General features: G+C 41.1%; 1 protein-coding gene across 5 annotated transcripts in view; it reads right to left on the bottom strand.

Moving 5' to 3' along the window:
* opn5 (opsin 5) overlaps positions 1-21,600 on the bottom strand; it is a 75,340-nt gene that overhangs the window by 38,141 nt on the left and 15,599 nt on the right. For 4 of the 5 annotated variants that reach the window (XM_004574086.3, XM_004574087.3, XM_076874267.1 and 1 more), the window contains 2 exons: positions 13,151-13,297; positions 158-277 (listed from right to left, as the gene is read on the bottom strand). In XM_004574086.3, the coding sequence (XP_004574143.1) occupies positions 158-277; positions 13,151-13,283 (253 nt within the window). In that variant the 5' untranslated portion in view covers positions 13,284-13,297. Of the gene's footprint in view, positions 1-157; positions 278-13,150; positions 13,298-18,197; positions 18,266-21,600 lie in introns of those variants that run through there. The other variant, XM_014412026.3, reaches the window with a different exon arrangement.

Genomic DNA, 21,600 nt, shown 5'->3' with positions numbered 1-21,600 from the left:
AAGGAGTAAAGACACATGAGTTGACTTGATGCAAACAGTTTATAATCAAGTAATGAACAGTAGTTCTCCTAGTTGAAAAATAATATGTGATACTAATAGCTACCACACAGTCTATATCTCCTGTAGACAAATATAGCTGCGTTGAGAGATGTAGTACCTGATATGCCAAAATCAAAGATGGCTAGGTTAACAGTCATGAGCTCAGGAGGCTTTAACTTGGTCTTCCGTTTCATGGTCATATAAATGACATATCCATTCCCTGTTGCAGACATGATTCCTGAAAAAGAGAAAGAAAGACTGCGATCATACCAATTATCCATTAGTTCAGATTCTTTCCCATCATTCTTCATGGTAGATCAAAATCAAGAGAGTATTTTTTAGTACTTTCCATCAGTTTTGACCAGATGCTCAATACCACTATTTAAACTGCAGGCCCAAATCTTGACAGAGCCTCTGTGTTTCACAAACGGCTAACTAATCTAGCTTGTTAGTTACCCCACAAGTTAGTTTGTGAGTATGATTTTCAACAGGAACACTGAGACTCAAACAATGAGTTTGTTGTTCCTAGTTTTAGAGCCCAAAATTAGACCTAAAACAGAGTGTTGATGTTCATTATTTCAACATGTTCAGAGCAGCAGGACAGGCTAAGTTCTCTCCTGAGAAATGTTATTCCCTCTTGCTTAAATTTTGGATTTTCTTTAATATGAAACTGAAAAAGTCCAAAGAGGTGGCTCACTGTTTGGATTTAAATATTGAAGAATTATGGACTCATTTAGACTTAAATGCATCTACTAAACATATCTACATTGACATGTGCTTTAAAATTGGATCCGGCACCACCAGCACTCTTTATGGTTAATATCAAATATTTTATATAATGTTACATAATTTCAGTTCCATTTTATTCGTGGGTTTGGATGCCAAGCGTAAAGACATATGTTTGTCTATTAATAGAAGGCATAATAACCCATTTTTTATTCCTCACAAACTATGTCACAATGTAACATTCAATTCCCCCTGAAATAACAGCATTACAACTGATCTCAGACGATGGTGAAATACTACAGCAGTAAACTCAGCCATAAGCACACTGTCCTTGAGTTAATCTGAAGGCCACATGAAGCTTAGAGTTATAGAACTAACAGCTGAATTTTCAATTTTTAGCAGCAAAGAAATTTTTAGGCGCCATCCTATTACGGTACTGCGCTGGAATTCACTGAGCTCCTGAGAGCCACCGATTCTTTCTCAAATGTTTGTAGAAGCTGTTTGCATGCATAGGTTATTTGCATGCAGGTTTATTTCAAAATAAAACAGCGTCTCAAAGGCATTGGGGTATTTCCCAGTGGTCTGAGGGTCATTTTAATCTGCTGTGTGTCAAATTGACCAGTGCATGATACAGCTACAGGAAATGAGTTGGGAATTCAGAACACATTACTCTCTCACACTCTCTGTCTTTGACAGAGACACTCGGTACTTTCTTCCCTATCCATGTCTTGTACAACATTTTCCCAATGATATGGATGATATCACAAGATGAAACAGGAACATGTAGATAAGGTTAAATAAGATAAGCCAAATGCAGCTTTATTCACTCTCTGGAATGCCTATGTATTGATGGAGACATAGCGAGATCTCTCCTGAGAGGGAATGCAGTTCAGTATGTTACATAGAATCTGATAGCAAGAAGATTTATGGGTTTGTTTGTGTGAAAGTGTGTGTGTGTGTGTGTGTGTGTGTGTGTGTGTGTGTGTTTTGTTTATGAAAATCTAATTAAAAAAAAAAAAAAAAGTAAAACAAAAAAAAGACGAAGAAAACTGTCATTTTCTTAATATTAACCAGGCCTGAATACAATGTGATAATGCAAATCTACTCCTCCACTTAAAAGCTCCACCATTTTAATCAAATGAAAAAGATTCACAAACAGACATTAACTCACTATTTTCATTAATTTTATAATTAATGAAAATAGTGAATCAGAAGAAGTGTCAAAGACATGCAGAAACCACAGTTTAGTAACACTCCATCTCCCCACTGAAATGGCAGAGATTGTGTGGGATAAAGCGGCCACCCCGTCAGCTGCTTCCTATTCAGCATGTTTGTTTTGCACACACATTCTGTTCACTGCTGAATAAACCAGATTCATTTATGAGGGTTTATTTATAAGGGCACTTGAAGGAAAAATAATTTAACTAATAGCACAATGAGTCCACATTTCCATGTACTCATTTGATGCACAGCACCAGGAAAAAATATAATAGCAAAGACACAGTGCCAAGAAGGGGCTGTAAGAGGATTCCCACAAGAATAAAAGGAACAATGGAAAACCACAACAAACAGAACATGAATGCCCCACGCTGCCTTTTGCTCTGTACATCTGTTTCTGTCATCATACATTAAGCCGCTCTATTCTCCGGTATCTCAGTCACATTGTAAGATAGATGAAAATCAAATTAGGCCACCTGTCTTACTGAATTTACAAGCATATACAGTAACTCATCAGTGCCAGGTAAAAAAGATTATCTACTTCTCGTGTTTAAAAAATTTATCTCCAAGATGAAGTAGTGGCCGTGTCTGTTACACAAACTAGATTAAAGTCTACAAAAACAAATGAGTATCTACTATTATAAGCTGCAGAATACAAAGACAAGGCAGACAGCATCTGTGAGAAGAAATATGTGTATGAAAAGAGGACCTTCGTATTCAAAGTTGCAATAATAATCATGTGGTTAAGGTTATCTAATTATCATTGGTTAAACGGGGACCCTACTTGTTAAGTCAAATATTTTGTTGACTCCAGATTATCTTTCTAGTTCTCACTTCCTCCTTTCTTCCATTCATAATTACTATTGATAGTATACTATTGTCTTTTGTCATGTCATCCCTCGTGGTTGTGTTTCCTTGTTCACTGTTCCCACAATCTACTGATATTCTGAGTCCCTGCCCTGTGTATAATCTGGTTTTCCTGTATTATTGTGAATGATGGCACTTAAACTGATATTTTGAGTCATACCGGTTTCCCAAGTGGTGCATTTGGGTCCACGACCTGCCTGTCACACAGCCAACACTTGACATCCCACATTAAAGGCAAATTTAAAACCAATGGAAAATTATATTTCCTGAATATGGTACATGGACGACATATCAAACTCACAGCTTCTATAACCCTATAAATTCCTGTAAGGAGGGATTTTCTCCTTATTTTGTGTTTTAGCACTGAACTATGAAATATCAAAGGTTTTAAAACCATCCATCCATCCATTCGCTTCTGCTTCTCCTTTTCAGGGTCGCGGGGGGCGCTGGAGCCTATCCCAGCTGTCATAGGGCGAGAGGCAGGGTACACCCTGGACAGGTCGCCAGTCTGTTGCAGGGCGGTTTTAAAACCAGTTTTTGGGTAATTTGTAGTACTGCTGTAGTACTACCTCCACTGTAAGAGGAACCTCTGAGTGACTTAATTGTACAGTGACTGATCTAGATCAGTGTGGATGTTGGTGTCTAAGCAAGTTAATGGAGCAACAGTGACATTCAGACTTGATTATGTTATTGAAGAAATACAGCAACATTTTCACTGCGCTATTTCAAACTGCTATTGAGGCATTGACACAGAGCAAAGAATTAATAGAAAAAGAATAAACAGAAATAGGGTTGCAAGAAAGTACAAGTTCACTCTGACTGTGAGTGCAAAGAGCTGCTCCAGTGTCCATCAAGTGTTCTACACGCAACCCGATCTTCCTCCTCCCATTCTGATTACCGTTTTTACATTATTCTCCAGGGCCTTCACAGTAATGTGAAAAACCTATTTACATTAAAAAGAAATCTACTTAACAAGAAGTTAGGGTTCAGAGCTAAGGGTTGGGGTCATCACTGATGATGACTTAGACCTCAGAGGGTAAACAACATTTCTTGCTACTCTGTCATTATAAAAAACAGTAACACACAACAATCACACAGCTCCAATAACAATTTCCTCCTTCTTGTTGCAGCCAGTTTGCTAATTGTATTTCTACTGGCAATGGCAGTGCACATGCACATGCAGTTCGAGAAAGCCTTTAAAGGTGCTGAAGTTACATACCTGGAAGAATCTGTCAGAGAGTCTCCAGACCTCTTTGGTCCTCAAGTCACTTGGAGTACATAAATGCCAACATAAACTTTAATTCTGTTATTAGTTGCCATCCTTGTGCTTAATGCTCCTTCTATTCACAAGGAGTTATGTTTGTGTGAGTTGTTATCATTTAATGACAGAGGCTGTCAAGAGAAATTAGCTAGCAATTAAAAAAAATTAACAGCCACAGACAGCCACAAACTCGGGTAATGTATGTTAATGTCATTAACGTATAATTACAAACACTGCAGAACTCAAAGTGAACACTATCAGCATGGGCCTGACATATAAAGAACAAGAAATGTTTACATTTCCAAAAATGTATCTAAACATGCGTTACTCATTTGGTTTCACTTTGCAGCTGTTTTTTTTTTTTTTTTTTTTTTTACTTTTTCCTTAATGAAATCATATCATGACAAGCTGACAGCAGTACCTGAACCCTGACAGTTCAACAGAGTCCAACTTGAGAAAATACCTCTAAATAGATAAAGATGGGGGAAAACCATCAAGCTGGCAACACATAAGCTGAAAAGTGTAAAAACAACAAAATACAGAAAAAAACTGCACATTCCTGAAATCAAAGAGCACAGCAACCTGAAATTAATTACAGAAACATCAGAGTCTGGCTGTGTTTCAGCCACAGGCTCAACAGGAACATTTTTAGAAACTACAAGTGGTTACTTTTCAGTTAAGGTTTCACACATATATTTTGGTCTTACAGTTCTGAATTTACTGTTGGATTCAGGCAGACAGATTTACCTCTAGTAAATGGTTTGGGGAAATCAAATCTCCTACTTCATGGAAATGAGCCAAAGGGAGAGCAAACAGACATTAACTTATTACACTCTGTTTTTATCTTCACTTTGTCCGATAACAGGCTATATTTGCCATGCGTTTTAGATTTGGGTTGTGGTTTGTGTTAGCAACTGTGTTCTGTGCTGGCACTGATGTCATTATTTGTTTCCACTCTGTATTAGGGCATTCTGTGCTTGGTTGTTTTCCATCTTTCCATGTCCTTTAAAATCCTACACGTGTGTTGTAAATTTGGTGAAGATGTTTTTATCATGTGCATGTGTTTTGCAGATTAAGAGTACAGTGAAATCTACAGACACTGGTGTGATTGAAAATATGTGAGCCTGAAGGTCTCATGTGACTTCCAGCTGATGTTATCAGAACACATTTTGCTTTTGTGGGGAGTTCCAGGCACTGGCTGTGCAAACTGCTTCTGTGCACATTACCCTTTTGCTATTTTCAGCTTGTAAACAATGAAAATCTCACAAGAACAAGAGTAAGCAGTTAATTTTCCCAAGGGGCCACATGAGAAACTGGGACTGTTGTGGAGGGCCACGGCATAAGATGAAGTGAATTGCGAGCTTCCTCGTGCAGCCCTCCACAACATCCCCAGTCCTAGTTTCTAATATGGCCTCTTTGGAAAATTAGTTTCCCATCCTTGTTATAGGGCAGCATGTGTGTAAGTCTGTCATTGTTTGAAGAAATCATCAGTTTGAGCTGCTGTCACTGCTGCAAAGCAAGGACAACTCTTTTCTGTGTATTAAAACTTCTTTGACTATAAGTGGGTCTTTGAAGCATTGAAACATGTTATCCGAATTATGAGATTTGTCTCTGTTAATGACAAACACAAGGTTCCTTCCTCATTAACCCTTGTAGCTTAGAACAGGACAGGGAAGATGTGGGTGGCTGAAAGATTTAAATTCACACTCAAGTAATTACATTGCTAATAGGAAACCACAGATGGACTAATTGTGCATCTCTAAATACACAGTGGGGGATGAGAAAGAAAACAGACAGTGAGAAGTTTATTTCACTTATATTCTGTAGTCCCATGTTTTCTCTTTAACATCTCAAGTTAGAGCTGGACTTAAAGGCACATGCTAAATAGGCATTTTTCCATCAAAACTAGAAGATGTTAAATTTCTAATTAAGTCTCATACACTTTAGTCTGACAATTTTGTGTGTAACCCTCTGGGGACTAATTACAACCTTACTGTTACTCTCACTTGCTGCTTGGCTAGACTGTTTAGGCAAAAACGTCTAGGGCATACTTTTGTTCTTCACTTGCTATTTGTTCCATTTTATTCCAGTTCTTTCATTTAATACCTGCAATTAAAACTTTTTTTCATATAATAAAAATGTAACGTTAAAGAAAGAAGTAATTATGTGTAGTACAAGAATTTAATTACAGCTATTAGTGCTTTTGATATGCCCATTAATACTTAATAGACTGTGCATCTTCATTATGCGGCTCAAATATTATGCGGCTCAAATGTCTCTAATGTCTGCATTTTCCAAAGTAGGGATTAAGCTAAAAGAGCAACAACAGTTGCCAATATTCTATTTCTTTAACATTTTTTTGACACTTTCCCCCGGGTGACAATATGCACTCACAGCATGTAGACGATGACAGGAATTTTACTGAGGAGACTGTGGTTTGTTCTGTAGTTGTCAGGCCGAGTTTCACTTACGAATTTCCCTTGCTGTTTGGCTAGATTTAGGCAAAGACTTCTAGAAGCAAGCCTCGTGACCTCATAACAAATCTGGGTGGTTACTTTGAATCCCCCCAATCTACATCAATCAGGAGAGAGCTACAAATTCAAATCTAATGATCAGTGCAATGTAGAATTGCCAGTGAAATCTGATAAGAAAAACAAACAAACAAACACTTGAAGTGTAATCATACCGCCCATAATATGGTTCAAAAACATCCCCCAAACATGTACTTCTAATATGTCTAATATAAAGTGCCTGCCCATCCCACTAGACACTGAACAAAAATGTATGGTACAGTACAACAAGAAAAAGTAGAAACAAGAACAAGTCTGCAGTACTTTTTATATTCACTACACTAATGAGTAGTACATGACAGATTAAGAAAAGGACTTTTCTAATGTACAAATAATCCCTTTCACAAAACCTACCACATGTTACATGTTGAAGTGAGATGAGTCAATCTCAAAGCAAAAATAAAATATGAGTTGTTATTACTAATATTTGGAATATGTAGCAAGAAAATAAAAATAATAATGCAAAGCAAGACTGTTTCAAAACTTCCAGGTACCAGATCACAATATCACATATAACAGCTGCTTGCTTCATCGACAGGGTGCCACAGAAAACACTTTCTTGTGTTATTTCACATGTTGCATCATTGTTTCAAGTTTCAAGTTTCATTGTCATGTACAGATAAACAGTGTAGCCACATTTACCCATAATGAAATTCTTTGGCTCGTGCTCCTCAGCTTTACATAAGCATATAGAAAGTGTGCAGTTATATTAAGAAGAAAATAACAGAAAATAGCAGTAATAATAATAACAACAATGATAAAAGAGAAACAGAGAGAAGAAAAATTAAATATTTAGAGAATTTAAGACAAGTTGGTATTTACAGTTTGTGCAAGAGTATTTACAGGTTGTGCATAACTTGTGCAATGAGCATTTAATTGGCATTTGTTTAAGTGATAGTGTGTAGTCCTGTAATTGTAGTGAGTGTGTAATCGTGTGTATAGAATGTCAGCAGTTCAAAAGCCTGACGGCTTGTGGGTAAAAAATGTCTCTGTGTCTGCTAGTGCGGGTCTGAATACTCCTGAACCGCCTGCCGAACAGTAGGAGTGTGAAAAGTCTGTGGCTGGAATCAGAGAGGATCCACTGCGTCTTCCTCATGCAGCACCGTCTATAGAGATCCTGCATGGCTGGCAGATCTCACCACCCTCTCTAGAGCTTTGCGGTCCAGAGCATTACAGCTGCCATACCAGGTGGTGATGCAGCCAGTAAGAATACTCTCAATGGTGCATCGATAGAAGTTTGTTAGTATTCTGTCCAGCCACTGGCAGGATTTCTGGATGTCAGCCACTTCCTCTATCTCCCAGTGGTACATACCGTGCAGGGGCCTATCCTTCCATGATAGTTCCTCCTCTTGCTCGTCTTTCTTGGGTTTCTGCTGCCTGAGGTATTCACTGAGCACGACGTACGATGGAGCTATTTTCCTGATGTACTCATCAATGTTCGTTTCTCATCCTGTGTCTCATCCTGGACCATGGTTCTGACACTCACTAGTCCATGCCCCCTTCCTTCCGCTTAGCATACAGCATCTGGGTGCTTGACTTGGGGTGAAACCCTCCATGTGGTATCAGGAGCTTCCCGGTCTTGATGTCAGTGGCTTCTTTCACCTCCTTTGGCCAGCTTATTATCCCAGCAGCGTAACTGATCAGGGCAGGGCATAGGTTTGATAGCCTGGATCTGGTTCTTACCGTTCAAGCTGGACTCCTCGGGACTGAATAGAATAAACCCTCATTATCCCACGGATGAGAAATTTCGGTGTACTTAGTGGTTGCAGCTTTTCTAGCAGCCTCTTCGTTGTTCCCATTTGCCTGCAGGATCCCCAGGTACTTGTAGCCGCCCTTCGATCCCCTCAGTTGTGACTAACTTCCCTCTCTGTTACCAACCCACTACACTTCTCCAATCCAAACATCCAAATGACATTCCAAGTGTAGTGTATATAGAGTGGTGCTGTGGATCAGTGAATCGATGTGTCATTCACTCTTGACATACAGCTTAATGTTATCTATGTATTGGAGGTGGCTGACAACTGCTCCATTCTGTAGTCGGTATCTGTAGTAAGTCTTGTCAATAATTATGCAAAACATCAGTGGGGACCGCGCATCTCCTTGGTAGATCCCACACTTGATGGTGACTTGTGCTATGGGCTATTTCTTTCTGTGCCCCACTCATGTATTGAGCCATGTGCCTGTTCATCTTAGCTGCTCTAAGCTTCCATGCGGTACTGAGCCAGGTTATTGGCTGGTAGGTTCGTTTGTGCTGCCAGACGCTCATGGGATGCAGTGAGCGTCTTCAACCAGTAGCCGTGTCGGGGCCTGGTGCTGCCCAATCCTTCATGCAGGAGACCCTTTCATGGATGCCTGCCGTATACATTTTTCACAGAGAGCAGACCCTGTCTGTCAGTGATATTCAGGTTTACAGACAACCCATTTTAACACACACTAATAAGCTGACTACATTTTTTTTTTGTCAGACATGTGACTTAATGACATGTCATTAAATGAGTCAGTGTGTGTGATATGTAAGATTGTGTAAAATGTGTATCAGCAACTAAACTAGTCTTCTGCTGACATTTTAATTTGGTGGCCTGTTAATTAGATCATATCCAATTTACTCCCATTGCAAAATTTGACATTACAACAACATTCATTTCACTCAAAATGTGAATTTTAGTGAAATGGTTTTCACTACAAACAATAGTGTTGTAGTGTTCTTGTTATTTTCAACTAAACTCATTTTGTGTGACCAGCAAGCCCCCCTGCAACGCAAAGTTCTCCAAAACAGTGCTTCGAACAGCTAGGATACTGCACAGAACTCTCAAACTCTCAGGCCTCTAATAGAAGCTGAGCAAGTTTGTTTTTTTTAAAAAGCAGTAAAAAGGTAATAACATAATAGCTACACATGGGTCATTTAACAAATGCAAAGTACTAAGCATCAGGGCCACACGTTAGTCCTAAAGTCTTCCTACCTTACACTATCCTTGTAACTGGGAACGTCTGACTTATGTTATGTATTGTAGTTTCTAGAAAACTAATTGAAACATACCAATTCTTATTTAGGGAATACTGCAGCAAAAATTATAGCAGAGATTTGAAAAAGTCCTCCCTAGGGACCCCAAAGCGCTTTACACATCCAGTCATCCACCCATTCACACAGACATTCACACACTGGTGGAAGCGAGCTACAGTTGTAGCCACAGCTGCCCTGGAGTGAGTCCCCTTGTCCTCAAGACCTGTGCCCCCCAGCTGTGTGGAGTCTTTCATAAACTGTTTATGCTGAGTCTGAGTCTGCAGAGGGTCCCGGTGATGTGGAAGACATCATGCCTCGTCCCTGTACCAAAGACGCCTCGTCCCAGTGGCCCCCAGGATTACAGGCCTGTGGCACTGACCTCCCACATCATGAAGACCCTGGAAAGGCTCATCCTGGACCAGCTGCGACCCATAGTAAGACCACATCTGGATCCCCTTCAGTTCGCTTATCAGCCTCGTCTCGGAACAGAGGACGCCATCATCTACCTGCTCAATCGTGTCTACACCCATCTGGACCAGCCGGCGAGCACTGTGAGGGTCATGTTTTTTGACTTTTCCAGTGCTTTCAACACCATCAGGCCGACCCTCCTGGGTGATAAGTTAGCAGCGATGCAGGTGGATGCTTCTCTGGTGTCCTGGATTGTTGATTACCTGACAGGAAGACCACAATATGTACGTCTCCCACAGTGTGTGTCTGACAAGGTGATTAGCAACACAGGGGCACCACAGGGGACTGTCCTCTCCCCCTTCCTCTTCACCCTCTACACCACAGACTTCAGCCACTGCACAGAGACCTGCCATCTTCAGAAGTTTTCTGATGACTCTGCGGTGGTTGGATGCATCAGCAGGGATGATGAGACAGAGTACCGGGCTGTGGTCGACTCCTTTGTCACGTGGTGTGAGCAGAATCATCTGCAGCTCAACGTGGCAAAGACCAAGGAACTGATCGTGGACTTCAGGAAGACCAGGAAACACTTGACCCCTGTTTCAATCCAGGGGGTCAGTGTTGACATTGTGGAGCACTATAAATACCTTGGAGTACACATTGACAATAAACTGGACTGGGCTAAAAACACCACAGCACTTTACAGGAAGGGCCAGAGTCGTCTCTATTTTTTGAGGCGACTGAGGTCCTTCAACATCTGCCAGAAAATGCTGAGGATTTTCTATGAGTCTGTTGTGGCCAGTGCGATCCTCTATGCTGTTGCATGCTGGGGGAGCAGGCTGAGGGTCGCAGATGCCAACAGACTTAATAAACTGATCCGTAAGGCCAGCAATGTTGTGGGGATGGAGCTGGACTCCCTCAAGGTGGTGTCGGAGAGGCGGATGCTGTCCAAGATAAAGACAATGTTGGATAACACCTCCCACCCACTCCATGACATGTTGGTCAGTCACAGGAGCTCGTTCAGTGAGAGACTGAGATTACCGAAAAGCACCACTGAACGACACAGGAAATCATTCCTGCCTGTGGCCATCTCCCTGTACAACGCATCCACTTAACACACTGTTTGCTGCTACAACTACACATGTTTCTTTTCCAAATATTTATTTATAAGTGACTTATGTATGTATGTATGTATATATATGTATATATTGTACTATTCTTAGTTAGCGTATTGTCTGTCTTGTCTTAATGTTGGTTTAAAATGGAGCACTGTAACAAAAAATAATTTCCCCCAGGGATCAATAAAGTATTCTGATTCTGATTCTGATATCGCGCCATCGGCCCGTCTGGCCAACACCAGTAGGCGGTAGGTGAAGTGTCTTGCCCAAGGACACAACGACCGAGACTGTCCGAGCCGGGGCTCGAACCGGCAACCTTCCGATTACAAGGCGAACTCCCAACTCTTGACCCACGATCGCCCCGTAAAATGTTACGTTTTTTTTTTTTTCATACTGTCTACACCAGTCCATAAGGATGGAAATAGGAAAGAAAAGAGAAGATAATTCAAAAGTTAGGATTCCATGGTAATGGATCACATGTTGAAGGTAATCAAAGGGCAGCAGCTTTCTCAGAAAATTCATTTGCTTGCGTCATTTACCTCAAAGTCTGAAATGTATTCTTTTAGTTTGCTGCTTACAATGAACCCTATTTAGCACAAATGGCCTCCATTACAAACCTGAATTTGTACTTCTGCGAAAACATGGTTACATAATTAAAAAAAACGAAGGGACAAACAGTATGTCAGTTCACAACTTTTACCGTGACCAAGTGTGATCTTAACAATGACTTTTTGTACTTCTGCCTGCTTGAAGCATCTCCAGAAGGTCTTTGATTTTCTCAGAAAAAAGTCAGGAATCTGATATTCTGTTGGGCTTAAGAAATTGCAGTCACTCATCTTCACATTAAGAAAACATTCTTTGGGAAAAAAAGACCAGGAGACCAGCCTTTAACATTACACGGAAATGATACAATTTACAGTCTGCATACTTTCCAATTGCTGTGCTACTCGTTTCTCATACGGTATGTGTACCTGGAGAAAATACACAGTGCAGATTTACTAGCTGGGACGACTCATCGTTATACTGCAATCAAGCACATATAAGAGTGCCAATGGTCCACTCACATGACACAAATTTATAGACACAGAGGCAACCATTTCATTACAATAATGACTCATGCAATCTAACAAACTCAAAAAGGAGCATCCGTAGGTTTAAGTAGAGACACTCAAAGGCTTTTGTACTCCCTGTATGTGTATAAATGTGACTGAAATGAGGAAACCTGAAGTGAAAAGCCAAACTGTAAGAGCAGTGTTTAGATCTTAGAGACATCCTAATGCACCAATCACGTGCTCCTTCTGATAATGCCGTACCCCCAGTAAATGTAATTCAGTTTTAATTATAAATAGATATCTGCCCCGAGTTTATTCCTGCTGAATAATGGTTTCCATCAGTAATTGAAATCTCCATGAAGTATGATGCATCACCCTAACCCTACCCTCATGCTACAGTTTTTTATGTCTCAGGTAGAACAATAATTTTGACCAATTTCATAAAACCAAAAACTTCTGATTTTTAGGTAGAGGGTTTGAGTTAGGGTTAGGATTTAGGTCATCACGATCATGCCTCAGACCTCAGAGTTTTTATTTATTGTTTTCATTGTGTAATCTCAGTTACAACACTATGTTCAGCAGAGCATAATATTTTTCATCATATACGTCACACTGACACCATGTCCAAGTGTTATGGAATTTCCCATTTTCCCTACGGGACCATTGTACACCTCCATCTGAGTCAGTTAAAGTAAACCCTAACCTTTTGGACCACATTTTGTTGTACAGGACAAGAAAATCAAACTGTATGTTGCATCTTTTTACGTTTGTTAAAGTTAGTTAAAGCAAACTTGAGTCTGTTTTCTCGTCCAATAGAAGTAGGACATAGAGCAGAATGGTAGAAAATCAGACATTTATGCAAACATGATGATTCTTCTTAACAAAAGACTCACCTATGATACAGACGTAAAGGGCTGCAACAACGTCCGCCTCCCTGGAGAGTCTTGAGGCGAAAGGGTCACCACGGAGGAGATAATGTGGGAGGTATGAGGGATGTGGCCACGTTGCGTTCTCCATCACTGCCATCAGCAGAGAATGTCCTGTGAAATACAGGAAAAGGCTAAAACAATGGAGCTGTTTCCTTAAGTTGAAAATTGTTCACAAGCAAACATGTAGACATCAGGTAAGGACACATAATCTACATTTCCGTACTGCATTATGCAAACCTGAATGCTCCATATGCGCCTAAGTCAGCTGCACATGTCACAAGTGTCAACATTTCTGTTCGACATTAATGTAGCAGTCAAGGAAAACTCACTGCACATTTTTCCTGACTGCCAGAGAAAGAACAAAATTAAAACTCTCCCACAAAGAAGAGGAAAACATCAACTTCCATTAAATCAGTTCTAGTGCCTACCAAAAGAAATCAAATTTTAAAAAAAAATAGGGGAAAAATCGATAACAGTTGTAGTGTGCTCGCATGGGTTACAAACAGGGCAAGAACCTTGATAAAGCATTGTGACAACATGAAAATTCAGAGTTTTTGGTTTTTGAGTGCTCTGGTGTTTGCTGTGGTTGCCAACATGAAAGTTGTCCACAGTCCACTCCGGACGGAGATGAAAGCTGACTTCAACGCATTCAAAGAAGTCTTCAGGCGTGAGTTGAAAGACAACCTGAAGAAATTCAAAGAAGATATGAACTAACAGCTAACGGCTGATAAGCTAGCAGTCCAAGAATACGACGAGAAGCTTGAGGAAGCTGAAACACGAGTGGCGGGGCTTGAAAGCTGGTCAGCGGTGGCCTACAACGCGCTGAGACAATCGCTAATGGGGCAGAGGAAACTAACCGAAAGGCTAGAAAACCTTTAGTCTAGATCGAGAAGAAATAACCTGCGAATCTACAGAGTCCCCAAAGGAGAAGAGGGCAGCTCGGTAATAAGCTTTGTTGAAAATGTGATCAGAAGAAAGAGGCTAATGGCTGATGGCACTGACCCACAAATACAACAGGCTCACCGATCCCTTGGTCCTAAGCCAGGTGCTGATGCTGCTCCCCGTTCCATTGTCGTCTGTTTTCTTCAGTTCAAAACAAAGGAAACTGTCCTCAGAAACGCATGGCAGAAGAAGATCCTTGTCAAAGACAAACCCATTGGTTTCGACCATGACTTTACTGCTACGGTAGTACAACAGCGCCGTGCACATAGAGAAGTGAAAAGCACACTTAAACAAAAGGGCAATCTCCATTTACAAAACTCTGGAACCACTGGGACACAGGCCCTCAGGTGTACCACAGTCCGGCGGAGGCGGTACGAGAGATGCAGTGGAGAGGATTTACGGTGGAGGAGCCACACGAAAGAGGAGGATTTGACCCTATGTCTCTACTGGAGCAAGCGTCACCATGGCAACCCGCGACCCGGAGAAGCAACAACGGAGCCATTCAGAGAGTGCGCGACAAACTACAAGGAAACAGAGAAGGGTTTGACTTTATAGAAACTATTTCAGTGTAGGGGCAGATAACGTAATCACTCCAAATATGTATCTGGCTCTCTTGAATAATTAATATGTTCTTCATAGTTCAAGTTGTGTATAATTGCTATACCTTGAGGTAGCCAACAACTTAAGATAGGATGAGTGTGACTCAGATCGGGGTTCTCACGGATTCTAAGAGAGAGCCCTCACTTCCAGTGAGGCTCTCCCTCTCATCATTGTGTGGGGGTGTGTCATTTACCTCATATTGGGAGTCATATTGCAATGTTGTTCGAGTTTTGAATTCTACAGTTCTCTTTAATTGTTCATCTATTTGATCTACCATGTTTTGGTTTAGGTTTTGTTTGTTTTTGAGGTCAGTGGTGGAGGATCATTTTATTTCCACAACAGTATACTATGTCACAGTGTCTGGAATTGATGTTGCTTAACGGCCTGGGAAATCCAATCAAAAGAGCCAGAGTATTAGCAAAAATTAAACAAGAATGCAAAAGGAAGAATGTCATAGAGTGTTAGACTGTAGAATTGGGGTAGCGGATGTCTCAGATCATAACACGATTTTTCTGACAATTCAGTTGGACTCACTTCCAAGGAAAACTGTTTGGCGCCTTAATGTAGGGCTTCTGTCACGGCCAGCGTGTGGAGAGTGTGTGTGGTGGACCCAGGCGCGAACACAGGCGAAGAGACGGGAGTGAACTTAAACTGAAAGTGAGCCTTTATTTGGGCTGATGCAAAAGGGAGTAGACAAAACATAACAGGGACAGAGACTGCAACTAACAAAAAACCTAAACTGGAAAAACACTAACCTGACTGAAAGGAATAACTATGAACAGAGTGCTGTGCAGATGCATGGAAACTGTGAACCAAATGGCATGACGAAAACAGACACGAACATGACCTGCACGGAACCTCATCGTGTGGCTGCATGAAAAACAATATAAACCAAATCTGAATGAATCTATTACAAATGAACATATTAAACAAGAAATAGATACATTCATTAAAGAAAATGACAACAGAGAAGTGAACCCTCTAATTCTTTGGGATTCAATGAAAGCCATTCTGCGGGGAAGCTTGATAGCAAAAGCTTCTTTTGTTAAAAAAAATAATAATAAAAAATTGAAAAATATAATCAGCTGACAAAAAATTTAAATTAATTAGGCTTTCCCGTCATATGCTTATGGCTGGCACAACCTTCATGGAAGCCCATTCTATTTATCCCGAAGTAAGATATGATATCAGCAATCCAAAAATGAAATATAGCAGTTACAGAGAAGAACTCCCTTAATGTTGTTAACCAATGGCAATGGGAAGCAGCCAAGTAAGCCAAAATTACTATAGCAGTTGGGAAACCAATAAACCAAATGGCAAAAAGACATGCAAAATAGCTCACTTAATTCCAAAAGTTACATTAGATTATACACTTGCACTTTTGGAGGTAGAATAGGTTGTGTAGGCACTACTTGAAAACTTGAATTTGTAAAATTTAATACCTTACTGTCAAATATTCATTACAGCTATAATGTAAAAATGAAAAATGTTATGCTGTCTTAGCAAATAACAACATCGACCTTGGTACAACAGATGGTTAAAAAAAAACCTCTTTCTTAAATCAGCCAATAATGTTCAGTATGTGTGGGTTGCCAATAAGCCTCTGAGATTAAGTGGGATGTCATGAACCATCAGGTTCGATCAGGAAAGTGGACCCAAAAATGCAGACAAACACGGGCGAGGAATGCTTACAATGAATTTTAATCGTAAAAGCGACCTAACGCGACAAGGGGGGGGGCCAATCAGGCTAGTTGTAGGGACGGGGAGGAGGTCAGTAAGCCGCGGAAATATTCTGTAACAGAGGAGGAGGTAGTTATAATCTAGAGCTGGGCGATATGAGATTTTTTTCATATCACGATATGTTTTTTTCATTTCAGGCGATAACGATATCTATCACGATATAAGCCAAATAACTATATTTGTAAGATTTAAATGTGCCGTTGCTCACAAGTAAAATGTGAAATAATCAGCAGCTTGTTTTTATTTAAATATTTATTTCCCATAATAAGTTCAACAGGGTAGATGTACTTAAGGAACATGAGACTTTTTCAGATAAATAAAGGCAAATATTGCAAACTACACAAAAGGCAGCCGCTAAAGCGTTTAAGTTTCAAAACAGAACAAACAAAAACAGACTAAATTGTCAATTCCACTTAGAAACAAAATATTAATTCTAAAAATAAATCTTAGTTTGTTTTACAGAAGAACAGACAAAACTAACTTTTGTCAATATCAAATAAACTGAGAACTAAAAGGAAATTCTCAATCTCTCCTTGTTGTATAGCTGAGCTTTTCAAACAGTTTTAACAGTTACTTTAGTCTGACAAAAGCCGAATGACGAATTAGCGCTTCCAGTCAGAGACTGAGGCTACGTCCACACGTACACGGGTGTTTTTGAAAACGGAGATTTTCCGTTTTCGTTTTAAAAAATAATCCCATCCACACATAAAGGCAGAAATGAAGGAAAACGCTGCTATGAACATGCCAAAGCAGCAGGTGGCGCTAGATTCCTAACCGTGCAGAAATGTTGGCCAATCAGAAGTCTAGAAGCCTCGATGGGAAAAAGTAAACAAAGCTGGGGCATAGAAGCAGAACCGAGTCGTATGTGTGGAGGGACAGTAACTGTGTGTATATGTAAGCATTTAAACACTGCAGAGAGTAGAATTAACAGTAACAGTATTGTAGAAATTCATTTCACCGAAACAATAACGTGGCGCACAGTGTGACGCATGCACCAGTTTATTGTATTTCCAGACTTGCTTTCGGCACAATTTACAGTGCACGCTACTCTGTTTTTTGTCAGACTTGAAATAGCCGAAATACCTTCACACTACGGAACTTCTATGGCTCTTCCGTTCGACAATCTCTCCGGCATTGGAACCATCATCTGTTTTCTCTTCGGTCACGCTCAGTAGATTTTTCTAGTCGGCACACTCATTTCCTCCATTACGCGCTGGCTCCATTACCCAGGGCAGCTGTGGCTACAACCGTAGCTTGCCTCCACCAGTGTATGAATGTGAGAGTGAATGAATAGTGGCATTGTAAAGCGCTTTGGGTGCCTTGAAAAGCGCTATATAAATCCAATCCATTATTATTATTATTATTATTATTATTATTATTATTATTATTATTATTATTATTATTATTATTACCCACTGCCTGCTTCCCAAACAAACACACGTGCGGCTTGGCACTTGTGCTGTACGTAACAAGTCACGCGACGTGACGCTGCGGCTGTGATTGGTTCGGCTCTGCGCTACTTAGTTTGGATTGGCTGACCTTTTTTTTAAATTTTTTTTTATTTTAAGAGGACAAGAGCGGCGAAGTCTATCGCGATAGCTTAATTTCTCTATCGAGTAAAAGTTATATCGCGATACATATCGTTATCGTTCTATCGCCCAGCTCTATTATAATCTGAAGGGAAAACTGGAGCATAGATAACTAGGAACTGGAGAATTGTTCGCCTTACTGTGCCAGTCCGGGTTGGAATCACTGAGGGGAGGGGAGAGGTCCGTGGAAAGCGTCTGGAGGGTCCCTAGCAGAGCAGAGTGAAGCTGACCCCCCACCACTTGAAACGTAAAGGCAAATAGGCGGAGCGGTTAGTGCTACGTTTGTGCAGATTTGTGCAGGTAAAATTAGCGTTTGTGCTGCTACGGTTTCCGAGATATTAAACTTTATTTTATAGGTCATTCAAAGGTCACCATCCCCCCAGACTGCTCCAAAACGGGCCAAAATGGTCTACTTTTTTAGTGCTACGTTTGTGCTGATTTGTGCAGGTAAAATTAGCGTTTGTGCTGCTACAGTATCTGAGATATTAAAAGTTATATTTTTTGCTGATGACATCACCATCCCCCCAGACTGCTCCAAAACAAACCAAAATGGTCTACTTTTTTAGTGCTACGTTTGTGCTGGTTTGTGCAGGTAAAATCAGCGTTTGTGCTGCTACGGTTTCCGAGATATTAAACTTTATTTTATAGGTCATTCAAAGGTCACCATCCCCCCAGACTGCTCCAAAACGGGCCAAAATGGTCTACTTTTTTAGTGCTACGTTTGTGCTGGTTTGTGCAGGTAAAATTAGCGTTTGTGCTGCTTCTGTTTTAAAGATATTAATGAAAATGTAAAGGTCAACCAGCCCCCCCACATTACCCAAATCCAACAAAAGTGGTATCAAACGTTTGTGCTACGTTTGTGCTGGTTTGTGCTGCAAAGATTTTCGTTTGTGCTGCTATCATTTTAAAGATATTAATAACAATTTCTAGAGGTCATCAGAGGTCAACCAGCCCCCCCACATTAATTAAATCAAACAAAATGGGTGTCAATCAACTGTGCTACGTTTGTGCTGGTTTGTGCTGCTAAAATTTTCGTTTGTGCTGCTTCTGTTTTAAAGATATTAATGAAAATGTAAAGGTCAAAAGGTCAACCAGCCCCCCCACATTACCCAAATCCAACAAAAGTGGTATCAAACGTTTGTGCTACGTTTGTGCTGGTTTGTGCTGCAGAAATTTTTGTTTGTGCCGTTATTATTTTAAAGATATTAACAAAAATTTCTAGAGGTCAACCAGCCCCCCCATATTAATGGAATCAAACAAAATGGATGTCAAACGTTTGTGCTGGTTTGTGCTGCAAAAATGTTTGTTTGTGCTGCTAACATTTTAAAATGTTTAATAAAATAACGTCTTGATGCGTGCTTAATCATCCAGGTAAGTAAATCCCAAAAGGTTGATTCTGTTCATCTGGACATTTTCAGTTGGAGAAACGTTTCGTCACTCATCCAAGTGACTTCTTCAGTCTCAGCTGACTGCAGGTTTCCCCAACCTTATAAACACCCGTGAGTGAAGTTGCCCCCCCTACCTTCTTCAAATCGAACAAAATTGATGTCAAACATTTGTCCTGCAAATTATTTTGTTTGTGCAGGTTATGTTTCCCTAATTTTATAAACAGTACATGTACAGTGAGAGAGAGATGTTACATCTGTCTTCACTTGCATCCCAGTCATAGAAGCGTTGGAGGTCGTTCATAAGAGATTACAGGATCATCCCAACCTCAGCAACAGGACCACTCTCAGCACTGATCAATTGTGTTTGCTTTTGGAACTGTCTTAATTCCACCTATTTTGCATAAGGGTCAGTACAGGCAGAAATCTAGGTGTGCCATGGGTTCCCACAGGCCCCTGGTCAAAGTCACCAAACCAGTTCGTAAGCAGGTACAGGTGTGGCCAGAAGGGTCCTCAGAGGCACTGCTTTTCCACCACAGGCCGCCACACACGACAACACCACAGACTTTCAGGAATATACAGAAACTGTCACTGCCTACATCCCAAAATGCATCGATGATGTCACAGAGACCAGGACTATCACTGTCTGGGCCAATCAGAAACCATGGCTCACAGGTCAGGTTTAAATGCTCCTAAAGTTGAAAAATGCAAGCCTTCAGAGCCGGGAATTAGGTGAGTCTAAGAACAGCAAGGGCAAACCTGTCACGTGGCATCAGCTACAGCAAAGCTTCAGCGACAGCAGAGATACTTGGAGGCAGTGGCAAGGAATACAAACCATCACAGACTACAAGCCCACTCTACAGACCGTGGTGACACAATCCCCAGACAGTGTGTGGAGATCTCTCCACCATCATTACTGAACCCAAGAAGTCATCTATCTCCTGCTTTAAGGACTACCGTCCTGTCAAACTCACCTCCATCATTATTAAGTTAAGTGCTTTGAACGGTTAGTCATGCATCAAATCAAATTATTGCTTTCCCCCAACCTGGATCCATTTCAGTTCGCATACCGGTCAAAACGCTCAACCGATGATGGAATTTCAACTGCCCCTCACTCAGCCCTCACACATCTGAACACTAGAGACTCATATGTCAGAGTGCTGTTCATAGACTTCAGTTCAGCATTCAACACCATCATTCCCCAGCAACTCATTCACAAACTGGATCTGCTGGGGATCAGCACCTTGCTGTATAACGGGCTGCTAGATTTCTTGACAGGAAGACAGCAGACAGTACGGGTCAACAGCAACACCTCCAGCCCAAGAACACGGAATACGGGGGCTCCCCAAAGATGTGTGTTGAGCTCCCTTCTCTTCACTCTGCTGACCCACGACGAGATCTACTACAGGGGTGAAGTTAACCATCTGCCAGAGTGGTACAGCAACAACAACCTGTCCCTGAATGTGGAGAAGACCAACAGTGACTCTACTTCCTCTGCAAACTGAGAAGCACAAGAGATTCAACCCCCATTATGAGCACCTTTTACAGAGGCACAGTTGAGAGTATCCTCACCAGCTGCATCACTGTGTGGTATGACTCCTGCATTGGGTTCTGCAGGAAAAAATGACAACGGGTAGTGAGAGCAGCCGAGAGCATTGTGGGGACCTCTCTTGCCTCCCTCCCCAGGAGATCTACTGCACCTGCCTCATCTGGAAGGTCGTCTCCATTACAGGTGACTCCACTCGTCCCTTCAACAGCGTCTTCAGTTTGCTGCCATCAGGAAGGATACTGAAGAGCCTCCGGGGCAGAACCAGCAGACTGAGAGACAGCTTCGTCCATCGGGCTGTCAGGATGCTGACCATCTCTGGATCGAGAAGGGGGGCCCAAGGGTACATCTTTCGCCATCCTACAATGCTGTGATTGTAGCCATTCCCCACTTTCTGTGAATGGTACTCACTGCCATTGATCAATAGGCTTTGATTAGTTGTCATTGATCAATGGTCATAAGAATTTGCATACTAACAATCATGGAATTAACCCCCCGGCACATTGTTCATTCAGTGGCTAGTTTCCTTCACTATGCAAATGTACTGTTTATAAGGTTGGGGAAACCTGCAGTCAGCTGAGACTGAAGAAGTCACTTGGATGAGTGACGAAA

Source organism: Maylandia zebra, linkage group LG15, assembly GCF_041146795.1.
Source record: "Maylandia zebra isolate NMK-2024a linkage group LG15, Mzebra_GT3a, whole genome shotgun sequence".
NCBI classification, from domain to species: Eukaryota; Metazoa; Chordata; class Actinopteri; order Cichliformes; family Cichlidae; genus Maylandia; species Maylandia zebra.
Note: the sequence above shows the minus strand (reverse complement) of the source record. Positions and strands in the feature narration are given on the sequence as shown.